General features: G+C 35.1%; 1 protein-coding gene across 1 annotated transcript; it reads left to right on the top strand.

Moving 5' to 3' along the window:
* The first annotated feature begins 8848 nt into the window (after positions 1-8848).
* LOC136849379 (piggyBac transposable element-derived protein 2-like) lies at positions 8849-9745 on the top strand. The gene has a single exon (XM_067122732.1). The coding sequence runs from the start codon at positions 8849-8851 to the stop codon at positions 9743-9745; it is 897 nt and encodes a 298-aa protein (XP_066978833.1).
* Positions 9746-12897: the final 3152 nt, after the last annotated feature.

Here is a 12897-nt window from a genome sequence, read left to right on the forward strand (position 1 = left end):
TTATATGTTGGATTGTTTATCACTTGTTTTAAACTTATCTAATATTTCTGCTGCTATTACGATCTCTCTCTCTCTCTCTCTCTCTCTCTCTCTCTCTCTCTCTCTCTCTCTCTCTCAGAAAAAAGAGGAAGAGAAGGATTTATGAAAAACTGACTCGGAGAGGAAGACTTCCCTTAAAGTCATTTGTCAGGCTATTCTCGATTCCGCGCCTTACAAAGGGTGCGTCAATGACAAACAGAAACCCAAAAAGAAAAAAAAAAGAATAAAGTTGCTGTGCAGTATAACGTGAAGCGTCTGATGAAAATATTCCAGGAATTTTTTTTACCCCTCCATGCAAGAAGAAGATATACAGTTTCCATCACTGCATACATGGATACGATGGCTGAAAGTACTGTCCAACTAAATCGCCAAAGCCTTCGAAACGTAAAGTAAAAGTTTATCTGAACATTCTTCGCAAAGACGATTGTTTTGCATCATTCAGGATGACCCGGCAGGCGAAACAGAGTACATTCGTTCGGTATTTTTGTACTCAGACCTGCACTCAAACAGACGTATTTCAACGGTGAACGAAAGGTCGAATATGACTGTTAGACTTCTTTTTTTTACAGTGTATGTGGATCAAAAAATGGAACGTTTTGAGAATATATATATATATATATATATATATATATATATATATATATATATATATATATATATATATATATATATATATATATATATATATATATATTATACAAGGGAGCTATACCACCACTGGTGTATAAAGAAACGGTCGCAGAGGATTGTACTTTTATTTGTAAAGCCTTAAAAAATACTTTCCCTACAATATATTAAGGCGTGTATACCTCAGTTCTCTATAAAGCATGGATAAAACGATATTAAATAAGAAAGCTGCAAATACAGAGCTATCAATAGGTTTACGATATTATTAGAGCATTTGTACGCACATGTTAATGGAATAAAGCATATAAACTTCCAAGTTTTAGGAACTGCAGTGCCAGTAATTATAAATTAATCAAAGCCTTATCGCCTTCAGTGAAATATTACAGAAGCTATTTCTAGAGCAATGGCTGCCAACCTTTTTAATTTAAAAGGGCGAACTGCAGTTTTCTTAGTAATTATAAGAGCATCGCCATTATTTCTGTAAAAGTTTCAAATTAGTAAGAATAGTCTCATATTTCACGAAAACGTTAGATTACTTGCACCGGACATTTACAATTAAAACTTGGATCATCCAGATATTTATTAGAATTTTATTAATATTTAACAAAATTGCACATTATACCTAGAGTATGTATTGACATAGGGAAGTAATATGTTAGCCTTTTATGTTATACACACACACACACACACACACACACACACACACACACACACACACACACACACACACACATATATATATATATATATATATATATATATATATATATATATATATATATATATATATATATATATATATATATATATATATATATATATATATATATATATATATATATTTATATAGATTTATATATTTATAATTCATAACTGCATCTGGCCCGGCACGTATCGAACTTGGGATTTAGGTTTTAGATCCATTAGTGAACAGCAGACAACTGGTTCAGCTATCAAAAGCAATAAAAGTTTTGTTCATTTACTCGGTTTTTGCACCCGAAGAGATACATTGCCATGAGCATGTGGCCCATCACTGCCTTGTAAAATATTCTAAAGCTAGCCTCTCCCAGTCGTGTAGGAATGGCCAGAATTCAGTTTTCTTATCATCCTTCATATGAACTCGGGCCAGTTTATCACAAAGAATCGGTTGTGTTGTTTTGGGTTTGCTGTATTTTTCATTCACCACTGTCGCCTGAGGGGCCTCTTGAACCTCAGGGTTCATTCATTCCGGTTCAATTCTAAGAATATATATATATATATATATATATATATATATATATATATATATATATATATATATATATATATATATATATATATATATATATATATATATATATATATATATATATATATATTATATATATAGTTTGTTTGATAAAATCATGAGGAAATTTCCATTTTTGGCAAAATTTATTAATCTTGATTAGTAGGAAAAGGTATCATAGCTGGGACTGCTGTTATATCTAAAATTAATAGTGATAGCTGTAGTAGAATCATCCAGTACCCAATAATGTTTGAACGTGAGGGATATCAATGGAATTATTCACATTGACACCTTAAGGACAGAAATATTTCACAGAACTAGGCCATTGATCCCAGGAATGGTCTTGTTTAGGGGATAGGACTCGTTATTCCTTCTGGTTTGCCTGTGATATGATTAGGGTTGTGATAATTGTATTCTTGTTATCCTCTCAGTCCCCACAAGTGGGTTTGGCTTACACTCATGAGCCACCCTAATTGTTTTGCTATCCCCTGTGGGGTAGGGCAGGGAGTGGAAATTTGGGAGTCGGATCTTCCGGGTGCCATTGATAGAAGAGTAAACTCCATGGAAAACTGATTATACCTTTTTCAGATTTTCAGATTTATTTATTTTCTTTCTTTCTCACTTCGATCTTTATGAATAATAGTAAAGAATCAAATACCCCTGGACCATTTGATGATACCCTTTTGGCACAGATGTTGATCTCTGCACCCTCCTCTGATAACATCTGTTTGGACATGGCTAGGAAACCTTCTAGTGTAATTACACTGGAACCCTGTGCTGCAGCATGAAGCAAAGAATATTCACCAGAAGTATATGTGAAACAGGACCAGGGATATTTGAAACCTCGTTTTATGAAAAATATTTTATGTTTAATATGGAAAATTCTGATTGTAACATTTTTAATGTGCACAGAGACATTGTGAAGAGTTGTGGCTGAGAGACTGTGATATCATCTGAAGGTGGAGAAAACTGATTGTACAATAGGTGTCAGTATAAGAAAGTAAAGAATTATAAGCACTATCTCATCTTGGAGGAGTCAAAGTAGACTGCTCAGTTACATGTTTTTTGTAATTACTCTAAGGGAATAATATTCGCACCCCAACTGATGTGTTCAGAAGAGAAACTTGTAGAAGAATTAAAATATCAAGATGTGATTATACTTGAAACAAGTAAAAATTGTGCTGAAATTTCTTTGGTGCAGTCGAGTTTTCTGTAGTGTATAATCAAGGCCACCAAAAATAGATCTATCTTTCGGTGGTCTCGGTATAATGCTGTATGAGCCGCGGCCCATGAAACTTTAAACACGGTCCGGTGGTGGTCCGTCCTATATCGCTGCCAGAGGCACGATTATGGCTAACTTTAACCTTAAATCAAATAAAAACTACTAAGGCTAGAGGGCTGTAATTTGGTATGTTTGATGATTTGGGGGTGGATGATCAACATACCAATTTGCAGCCTCTAACCTCAGTAGTTTTCAAGATCTGAGGGCGGACAGAAAAAGTGCAGATAGAAAAAAGTGTGAACGGATAGACAAAGCCAGCATGACAGTTTTGGTTTCAGAAAACTAGAAATGAAGAAGATTAATGGAGCCCTAGTTACACTTCTAGATTTTATTATTGCATTTACTTCTACCTGCTTACCTACTGAAATAAAAGCAGCATGGTTTTGTTTTAAGTTTACGCAATATATCCCAAGACCAAGAATTGGGTCATATCTTAGAATCTTGAAGATTCAAATTTTTACATTTTTATTATGTGCAGAGACATTGTGAAGTTTTATGGCTAAGAGCCTATCATAGCATCTGAAGGCCAGGGAAAAATTATTGTAGAATAGGTCTCAGTAAAAGAAAGTAAAAATTAAAAGCATTTTCTCATCTTGGAGGAGTTAAAGTAGACTGCTTAGTATATGCTTTTTGGAATCACTATAAGGGAATGATATTTGCACCCCAACAAATGATGTATTCAGAAAAGCAACATTTTGGAGGCTGTATTAGCTGTATTTGGTGTTTTTATCTTTCTGGAGCCTGCACCAGCTCTGACTGGTGCTCGTGACTCTTCAGAGGGTAAAACAATTGTGTCTGACACTTCCATCTCTCCTCAGGCCGCGCCAGCTTTGTCTGGTGCTCCTGAGCCCCATATATTTTTTAACAATGATGCCATCAAAGGTGCCCAGAGCCCATAATACTGGGGAGGGTATGCCACCTACAGCAGGTTCCTCCTGTATGGAAACAGCATCATCACCAAATCTGAAACGGAAGGTAGCCAAGAATAATCAGTCTCCTGGAAAAAGAGCAGGAACAAGGCATTAAAGTAAAATTACTTAAAAGGAGCTGTAGTTAATCAGCCTCTAAATCTAAGTAAATTTCATTCATTTTCTCAAGTGAAACTCTTAGGGATTTAGAGTTAAATGTATGTATAGTTTTGCAGGAGACTATGGTTGGTAATAATACATGTCTGAGCCAGTGAGAGTATACAGTCTATCATTTCCCTGATAACAGTTTTCTTTATTCATAGTGAAACCAAACAAAATCCTATTAATTTCCAGTCTACACTATAAGTGATCACTGTGCAGAGCCATTTGCAAAGAAAATTAACAGTATGCTCTCCCTATCGACCACCTAGCGAAGTCATCCCCACTGATAAATGTAAATCCTTTATTTAACAGCTACCATGATTCTTTGTTATTCTGGGAGATATGAATAGTAGAAATCCTCTTTGGCGTGATATCATTACCAGTCAAAGAGGAAATTGCCTCTGTTCCATCATAGGAAGTAAAAATTTGGGATTCCTAAACACGCGGCTGTATAAACATTTTCATGTTCAAACAGGCACATTGTCAGCAATTGACTTATCTAAATGCAATGATGGCCGCCTTATGGTCTTCAATTGGAGAGTGATAAATGAGAGATTTACCAGCGACCAATTTCCAGTGATATTGAATGTACCTTCAAATCCTCATGCTTCAACGTTTCGCTGAATGGAACATTAGTAAAGCTGATTAGGTAATATTCAAGGAGCACAGCTCAGTAGATGAATTGGCTGATGACTTTCCCTGTGTTGATGATGCTCTTGACTTTTTCAGTACAACTGTATTCAAGTTCAATGGTTGCAAAGTTGCAGATCCCCAGTTAATTACAAATGAGTTTGCTAATCATTTTGCTAATGTTGCAAAGAAAAATTATGACAAACCATAATCTGCTCAAAGAAGGTTAATGGAACAGATAGAAATTGATTTTATTACAAGGAATGAGTAATATAATATACCTTTTACTATAAGGGAATTTGAATCAGCATTGAATGCAGTAAATCAGTTCCGGACTGGATGATTTAACATACTCACCGTTAAGCATACACAAGAAAATACCAAATTATTCATATTAAGCCTTATTACCAGAATTTTTCTAGAACTTATCTTCTCTAAGCAATGGGAGGTGTTAAAAATACTCCCATTTGTAAAATCAGGGACAACCTTTCTAGACAGAATTATTATCCCATTGCACTGACATCATGTATGTCCAAGACCATGAAAAAATGGGGCATACACGTTTGATGCGGTACTTGGAACGTGATGAATATTTGTTCCCTGCTCAGTGGGTCTTATAATTATGCACTCCACAACAACGTGTTGGTTCGAATGGAACCTACAATATATGAAACTAACAAATAGCATCACATTACTGTTTCCTTTGATCTTGGTAGTGTTCTAGGTGTAACCTTGGTTGCCTTAGTAGCCAATGTGGTATCAAAATAATTCCTCCAGATATATCTTATACTCTATTTGTTGATACCTTATTGTGACGTCAGTTTTAGTAGCTATTATCAATTATTTAATGTTGTTGACCTTTCAATATCTTTTGAAGCAACAAGGATGGCAATAGCTGAATACCACCTTCAACTCTTTGTTGATAGTATAGTAAAATGAGCTGAGATGAATGGTTTTAGGTTTTCAGTTAGTAAAATGGTAACCATGCACATTAACCACATAAGAGGAGTCCATCATAACCCAGATCTGTCCATACATGGGCAGAGCATTCCATTTGTTACTGGAAACAAGATTCCTTGGGTTGATTTTTTTTTTATAAAAACCTGACTTTGATTGCACATCTGAAATATATTAAGACAAAATGCTTGAAAGCCATGAATATCCTAAAAGTTAGGTCCCACACTTCCTGGGGTACTGATCGAACTCAGATACTCAGATTATACAAAGCTTTAGTCTTTTCAAAATTAACTTGTGGGTGTTAAGTCTACACCTCAGCAAAACCTCGTAGCCTTCAAATGTTTAATTCTCTTCATCATGCAGGAGTAAGATTAGCCACAGGAGTATTTAAATCATCTCCCACTGAGATCATGCTTGTAGACACTGGGAGATGCTTCTGGATCTGTAAAGAGTGTTCAATAAGTAAGGCAACATCATTTTTTTCTCTGCCAATTTTCTTTCAAAAAGTTTGAAATTTAGTGTGTGACATCATTAGCCATTGTCGCATTATGCCATGTACTTTCATTAATTTCCTACAGATGGCTGCAGTTTAATCACCTATCAAAAGGGCGGTACATGACTGAGGTATTTCCAAACAAAGAGCAGTGATAGAATTCCTTTTAATAAAAAAAATAATGATGAGTTTAATTAAGAATTTAAAGAATTTATATTGTCTTGCTTAATTTAAGACCCACGTAATCCTATCAGTTAAGGCTGAAAGTTACCTAAAAAATGACAGATAAGTTAACACAACTAATTTAGGTCGCCAGTTGAGACTAGGTTACAGAATATAGAGATTTATTCTGAACACATGAGCTAAATCAACAACATTACTCCAACAACTAGTTCAACAAGGAATATCATTAACTGATGTCTTACGGAAACTAACAACAGCTCCAACTTTGTTCCACTTTGGACACAAGATATTTCAACATAAGGGAGTGAATAACGCAATGACTTGGGGCCTCTTGTGACGCGTCTATAAAGCAATTGCAAGCACGTGAATTGAGGATCTTGGTATCAAGGATGCTAATTCTTCTCCAGACAAGATGGTGGCCAGTTCAAGATGTGCACAATTCTGGAAGAGACGTATCCAGATAACATTCCAAAAGAGCTCTCACTTGTCATTATTTGGCTGCAAGGACATTACTTTAACACCATGGAGGATAATTTATGCAATTCCTCTAGGTAACAATAATTGTACTTAATATATTTGACTTCATAAATGGGATATGGTTTTGCTAGGATTTGCATAGTCAGTGACATTTTAAGACAGGGAAACATGAAAATGAGAGTTTAAGATGAAAGGAAAGAGAACTGGGAGTAATTGTCACCTTCAGACTTACTGCTGGAATAGATAATGCAGTAATCAATTGCATCAGAAGTCCTTGGTCCATTGGGTGGCAATTCTTCTCCCGAATTCAAGACTGAGACTAAGTGGGCTGCCCGGAACACTTCTGGTTGGGTCGGGAGCAATTTTGCATCTCCCTTTGAAGCGTGTGGAAGCTTGGGCCGCCACTGGCCTCGGCTCCTCCCACAAGCCAAGGTGTGGGTCCAGTTATCGTCTGTAGAATTACAAAAACTCGCCAGTACAAAGGTCATAGAAAAGTGAGCTTAAGGTACAATGTAGTTAAGGGTGGTCCTACCAAACCTATCCTGTCTGATATGCCTCTAAAATAAAATTCCTACCCCTTTTGACAGTTGAGCTTTGGGCACAACAACTGTTCACTTGTTCCCCTACCTACTATGCTCTCTTACTTTAACAAAGAGAGAGCTTTTTATATTCTGATTAAATCAAGGAAAGGAGGTCGAACAGCGATTACGGATATATATATATATATATATATATATATATATATATATATATATATATATATATATATATATATATATATATATATATATATATATATATATATATATATATATATATATATATATATATATATATATATATATATATATGTGTGTGTATGTGTGTGTGTGTGTATATGTGTATGTATGTATATATATATATATATATATATATATATATATATATATATTTATATATGTTTCAATTCGACAACCGGTAAATATTTGTTTATTATTTGTCGTAAATTTGGTAAAAAAGTTTATCGTAGATAGGCGAGACACTTGCATAGAAAGATAGTTTAGGTACTGTTGGTATTCTGAATTTTGGTTGAAAAATATTATTTAAAAATTTGTGCAAATCTTTGTAAAAGAGTTCAGATAGGAAACAGTTATTAATAAAATATTGGTGGAGAAATAGAATTTCCTCGTGAAAACCATTCCAATCAGATGTTAAACTAAAGGCCCTGTGGAAGAGGGTAGACAAAGAATTTAACTTAAAATTAAAGCAACAAAGGATATAAAAATTAGAACCCAAACCGGTAAAAGTTTTTTTCCTAAAAATCGTGGTATTAAAATGATCATCATGTCTTGAAACCATTATATCTAAGAAAGGCAATTTATTTTCACTTTCATATTCGACTGTAAACTTTATGTTTCGATGCATCTGGTTGGCATACTCAAGAAATTCATCTGCTCGATCTTTGTTCCTAAGCATCTACTGCTTAGGAACAAAGATCGAGCAGATGAATTTCTTGAGTATGCCAACCAAATGCATCCAAACATATATATTTTGAGGACAGTTAAGAAAATATTTTTTTTTCTCCTATTCTGTTACCCTTAATCTGATTTCTAATCCTGTTTTGGACACTTTAAATCCTAACCTACCATTGTTATTTTTTTCAAGGCGCCACAGGCGCCCAAAGAAATTTTATGAAGTAAAAAGATTTTTATGAAATCTACCTTTCAGATAATGATATTTCATGGCAATATATTCCTTTGAAAATGGAATTTTTAACTCAATATTATAACTTGTATATATAATTTGAAGTACAATGTTCTATATAATTGGTATATGAAGTTACTATGAACTGGGATGAAGGAGTAAGATCATGTCGGAACCTGCTTGATCCTGTAGATGAGATATTACAAGAACTTTCTGAACATGATGCGGAACAAATTGAAAGTGCAGATGTTGATGAATTAACTGATGAGGATGAAGCATCTGATGATACTACGGGTGAAGCAACTGTCCAAGATGTCCCAGGGACTTCGGAGTTACACATTGATAGTAAGATTCCACCAAAAATTTCTTGCAGCTACGGGAAACCAGTGGAAGAGTCATGCCTAAACAATGATTCCAAGGCAGCCTCAACAGGTTCGGCATCTTCTGACATGGCTCATTGTGATGACAAAGTTATGAGGAAATCTAAAACAAAGAAGAGAAGACTCTGTGATTCTGAACCATCCTGGAAGTATAAAGTTCCAGAGTACAGTAAGAACAAACCAAGAGAAAAGACGTATGAAAACAATTTGAAGAAAATGAAGGAAAATGTGAGCAAGCTTACACCTCTTGAAATATTTGCAATTATCAGGTCCCCAGATGTATACGATCATATCATCAAAGAAAGTGTCCGTTATGCTACTGTTACCAAAAATAAAGGTAACGTCATCCTAAGTGTTGAAGAGATCAAGTCTTTTTTTGGTTATCATAAATTACCTTCAGAGAGACATTTTTGGTCAAATGACGAAGATCTTGATGTACCTATTGTCAAAGCAGCTATGTCGAGGAATTCTTATCAAAATATAAAAAGCTTTCTCCATTTCTGTGATAATGCCTATGCTAATGAGAATAAACATGACAAAGGATTCAAGGTAATAAACCTCATTTCTATGCTTCAAAGCTCATTTATGCAATTTGGTTTATTCGAAGAATGTATTGCCGTAGATGAAATGATGGTCAAGTATCATGGACACCTTTAATGCTTCTGCAGAAGACCAAGATCTTTTAGTTGGTTCAAAGGTAGTTTTACAAATGCTAAGAAGTGTTGAGAATTCACAGTCTCATTCTGTATATTTTGACAACTATTTTACTGGTTACGACTTACTAGTGCACCTAAGAAACTTAGGATTTCAGGCTACAGGAACCATGAGGAAAACCGCTTGAAAAATTGTCCACTGAAGTCGGACAAAGACATGAAAAAGGAAAAAAGAGAGTCATATGATTACAGATTCGACACGAATGAAGAAATACTCATAGTCAAATGGTTTGATAACAAATGTGTGACAGTGGGAACAAATTTTGATTCAGTTGAACCACTTGCTAAAGTCCAACGCTGGGTAAAGGATTCTAAGACCAAGGAAGGCGTCCCTCAACCAAATGCCATCAATAACTGTAACAAAAATATGGGTGGGGTGGACCACCATGATTGGCTAGTTGCAAAATATTCCGTGTCAAAAATAGGCAAAAAATGGTACTGGCCTTTATTTACTCGCATGCTAGATATGGTTCTTCTGGATGCATGGATTGTTTATCGGATGGTGAATGAGCAGGAAGGCATTGATTTGGTGGAATTTAGGAGATTGGTCTGTGTCCCTTACCTGAAACTGGCACATTATCAACTGCTACATTATCAACAGGACGACCTCGTAAACCTTTGGTATCCCGTACAAAAATGTTTGATGTGAGATATGATGGCAAAGGCCATATAATAAAAAAACGATTGTTGCAGTGTAGGTGCCAAAACAAGCCTTGTAAGTCAAAGCCTAGAACATTTTGTGCTAAATGTAAGGTAACTATGTGTGTGAAATGCTTCGCTCCATATCATCAGAAGTCATAAGAACTTACAAATTATAATGTGAAGTAGTTTCCCTGGGTAATTTCATTCATTCTGCCCACTGTCTTTACGGTTTTCCAAAGGCGAAATCTGTATTTATTTGAAAAGAGATCTTTTGTTTACTCTAAATAATCTCATTTATTTAGTTCATTGTCTCGCAATTTTCCAAACAAGATATGTGATTATTTGGAAAGAAAATTTGTGGTGGCTTCAGATGATTTCATTCATTGATTTATTATTTTCGAAAGAGAAATCTGATTTTTTTTTTTATAGAAATTCATATGATTTATGATTAGTGTTTGTAACATGTAGCTCTGAATGATTTACTGCTATTTTGGAAAATGTTATATTGACAATATTGTTCAATATCTTTATTGTAATCATTTCTTATAATCATTCCTAGTTACTACTCATCCTCCCAATGTCCTCATATGAGGACAGCTTATATGAGTCAAGTTATTACTTATCATCCCAGTGTCCTCATATGAGGACAGCTTATATCACGCTTAATAAGCTTAATAAAAATATATAACATGGTTTGATGTCTCATTTGGCCTCTATTAAAGCCAATTTTTACAAAAAATTTTGTAATTTTAAGAAAAAAAAAAAAAAACTTGGGATATGATGGGTTAATGGCGGTCGCGTACATGTAAAGGAAACTAAAATTGATAAGATTATGATGGTGAACGTTTCAAATACCTGCCAAAGAATTCTACAAATATCATATAACATTTAAAAATTCCTGTTGTAAAATGGGCGCTACATTTTACCTATTCTAGAAATATAAGTACCACAATCTAATTTATAAAATGGATTGAAAAGCATGAACTGTGTAGTTAAAATAACCAAAAATAGACTCAAATGAGACTTTACAAATCCCAAACAACAGAATTAGTGAAATAATTGTTATAGTCAGTAACAGTTTGATTGGCTCTGCTCAACTTTGGCTAAACACCCAAAACATCAACAAATTCTAAATATCTTTTATGAACGTGAAGATGATGATACGCACACACACACACACACACACACACACACACATATATATATATATATATATATATATATATATATATATATATATATATATATATATATATATATATATATATATATATATATATATATATATATATATATATATATATATATATATATATATATATATATATAAATCATCAACACACAATCAAATATGTGGAACAGAAATAAATTTCTGACTCACTTCTTTCTCGATACCCAGGTCTCTCAGGTGGAACATAGGGCGTTATCCACTGGGCCATACAAGTCTAAAAGAAGTTGGAACCTGAGAGCAACTGCACCCAGGAATTACCTGGGCAAGCTAACTGCTTGCATACCAGCGATTTTCCCCAACTTCCCGACTCAGCAATGACCCAATAGACAACATTTCATTCAATTATCCCTTCTGAGTGAATAAGATAGAAATCATCAACACACAATCACGTGTGGAACAGAAATAAATTTCTGACTCACTTCGGGATCGAACCCAGGTCTCTCAGGTGGAAAGCAAGGCGTTATCCACTGGGCCATACAAGTCTAAAAGAAGTTGAAACCTGAGCAACTGCACCCAAAGGAATTACCTGGGCAAGCTAACTGCTTGCATACCAGCGAGTTTTCCCCAACTTCCCGACTCAGCAATGACCCAATAGACAACATTTCATTCGAATTATCCCTTCTGAGTGAATAAGATAGAAATCATCAACACACAATCACGTGTGGAACAGTTAGCTTGCCCAGGTAATTCCTTGGGTGCAGTTGCTCTCAGGTTCCAACTTCTTTTAGACTTGTATGGCCCAGTGGATAACGCCCTTGCTTTCCACCTGAGAGACCTGGGTTCGATCCCGACGTGAGTCAGAAATTTATTTCTGTTCCACACGTGATTGTGTGTTGATGATTTCTATCTTATTCACTCAGAAGGATAATTCAATGAAATGTTGTCTATTGGGTCATTGCTGAGTCAAGTTGGGAAAACTCGCTGGTATGCAAGCAGTTAGCTTGCCCAGGTAATTCCTGGCAGTTGCTCAGGTTCCAACTTTTTTAGACTTGTATGGCTCCAGTGGATAACGCCCTTTGCTTTCCACCTGAGAGACCTGGGTTCGATCCCGGCGAGTCAGAAATTTATTTCTGTTCCACACGTGATTGTGTGTTGATGATTTCTATCTTATTCACTCAGAAGGATAATTCGAATGAAATGTTGTCTATTGGGTCATTGCTGAGTCGGGAAGTTGGGGAAAATCAGCTGGTATGCAAGCAGTTAGCTTGCCCAGGTAATTCCTG

Source organism: Macrobrachium rosenbergii, chromosome 21 (assembly GCF_040412425.1).
Source record: "Macrobrachium rosenbergii isolate ZJJX-2024 chromosome 21, ASM4041242v1, whole genome shotgun sequence".
Lineage (NCBI taxonomy): Eukaryota > Metazoa > Arthropoda > Malacostraca > Decapoda > Palaemonidae > Macrobrachium > Macrobrachium rosenbergii.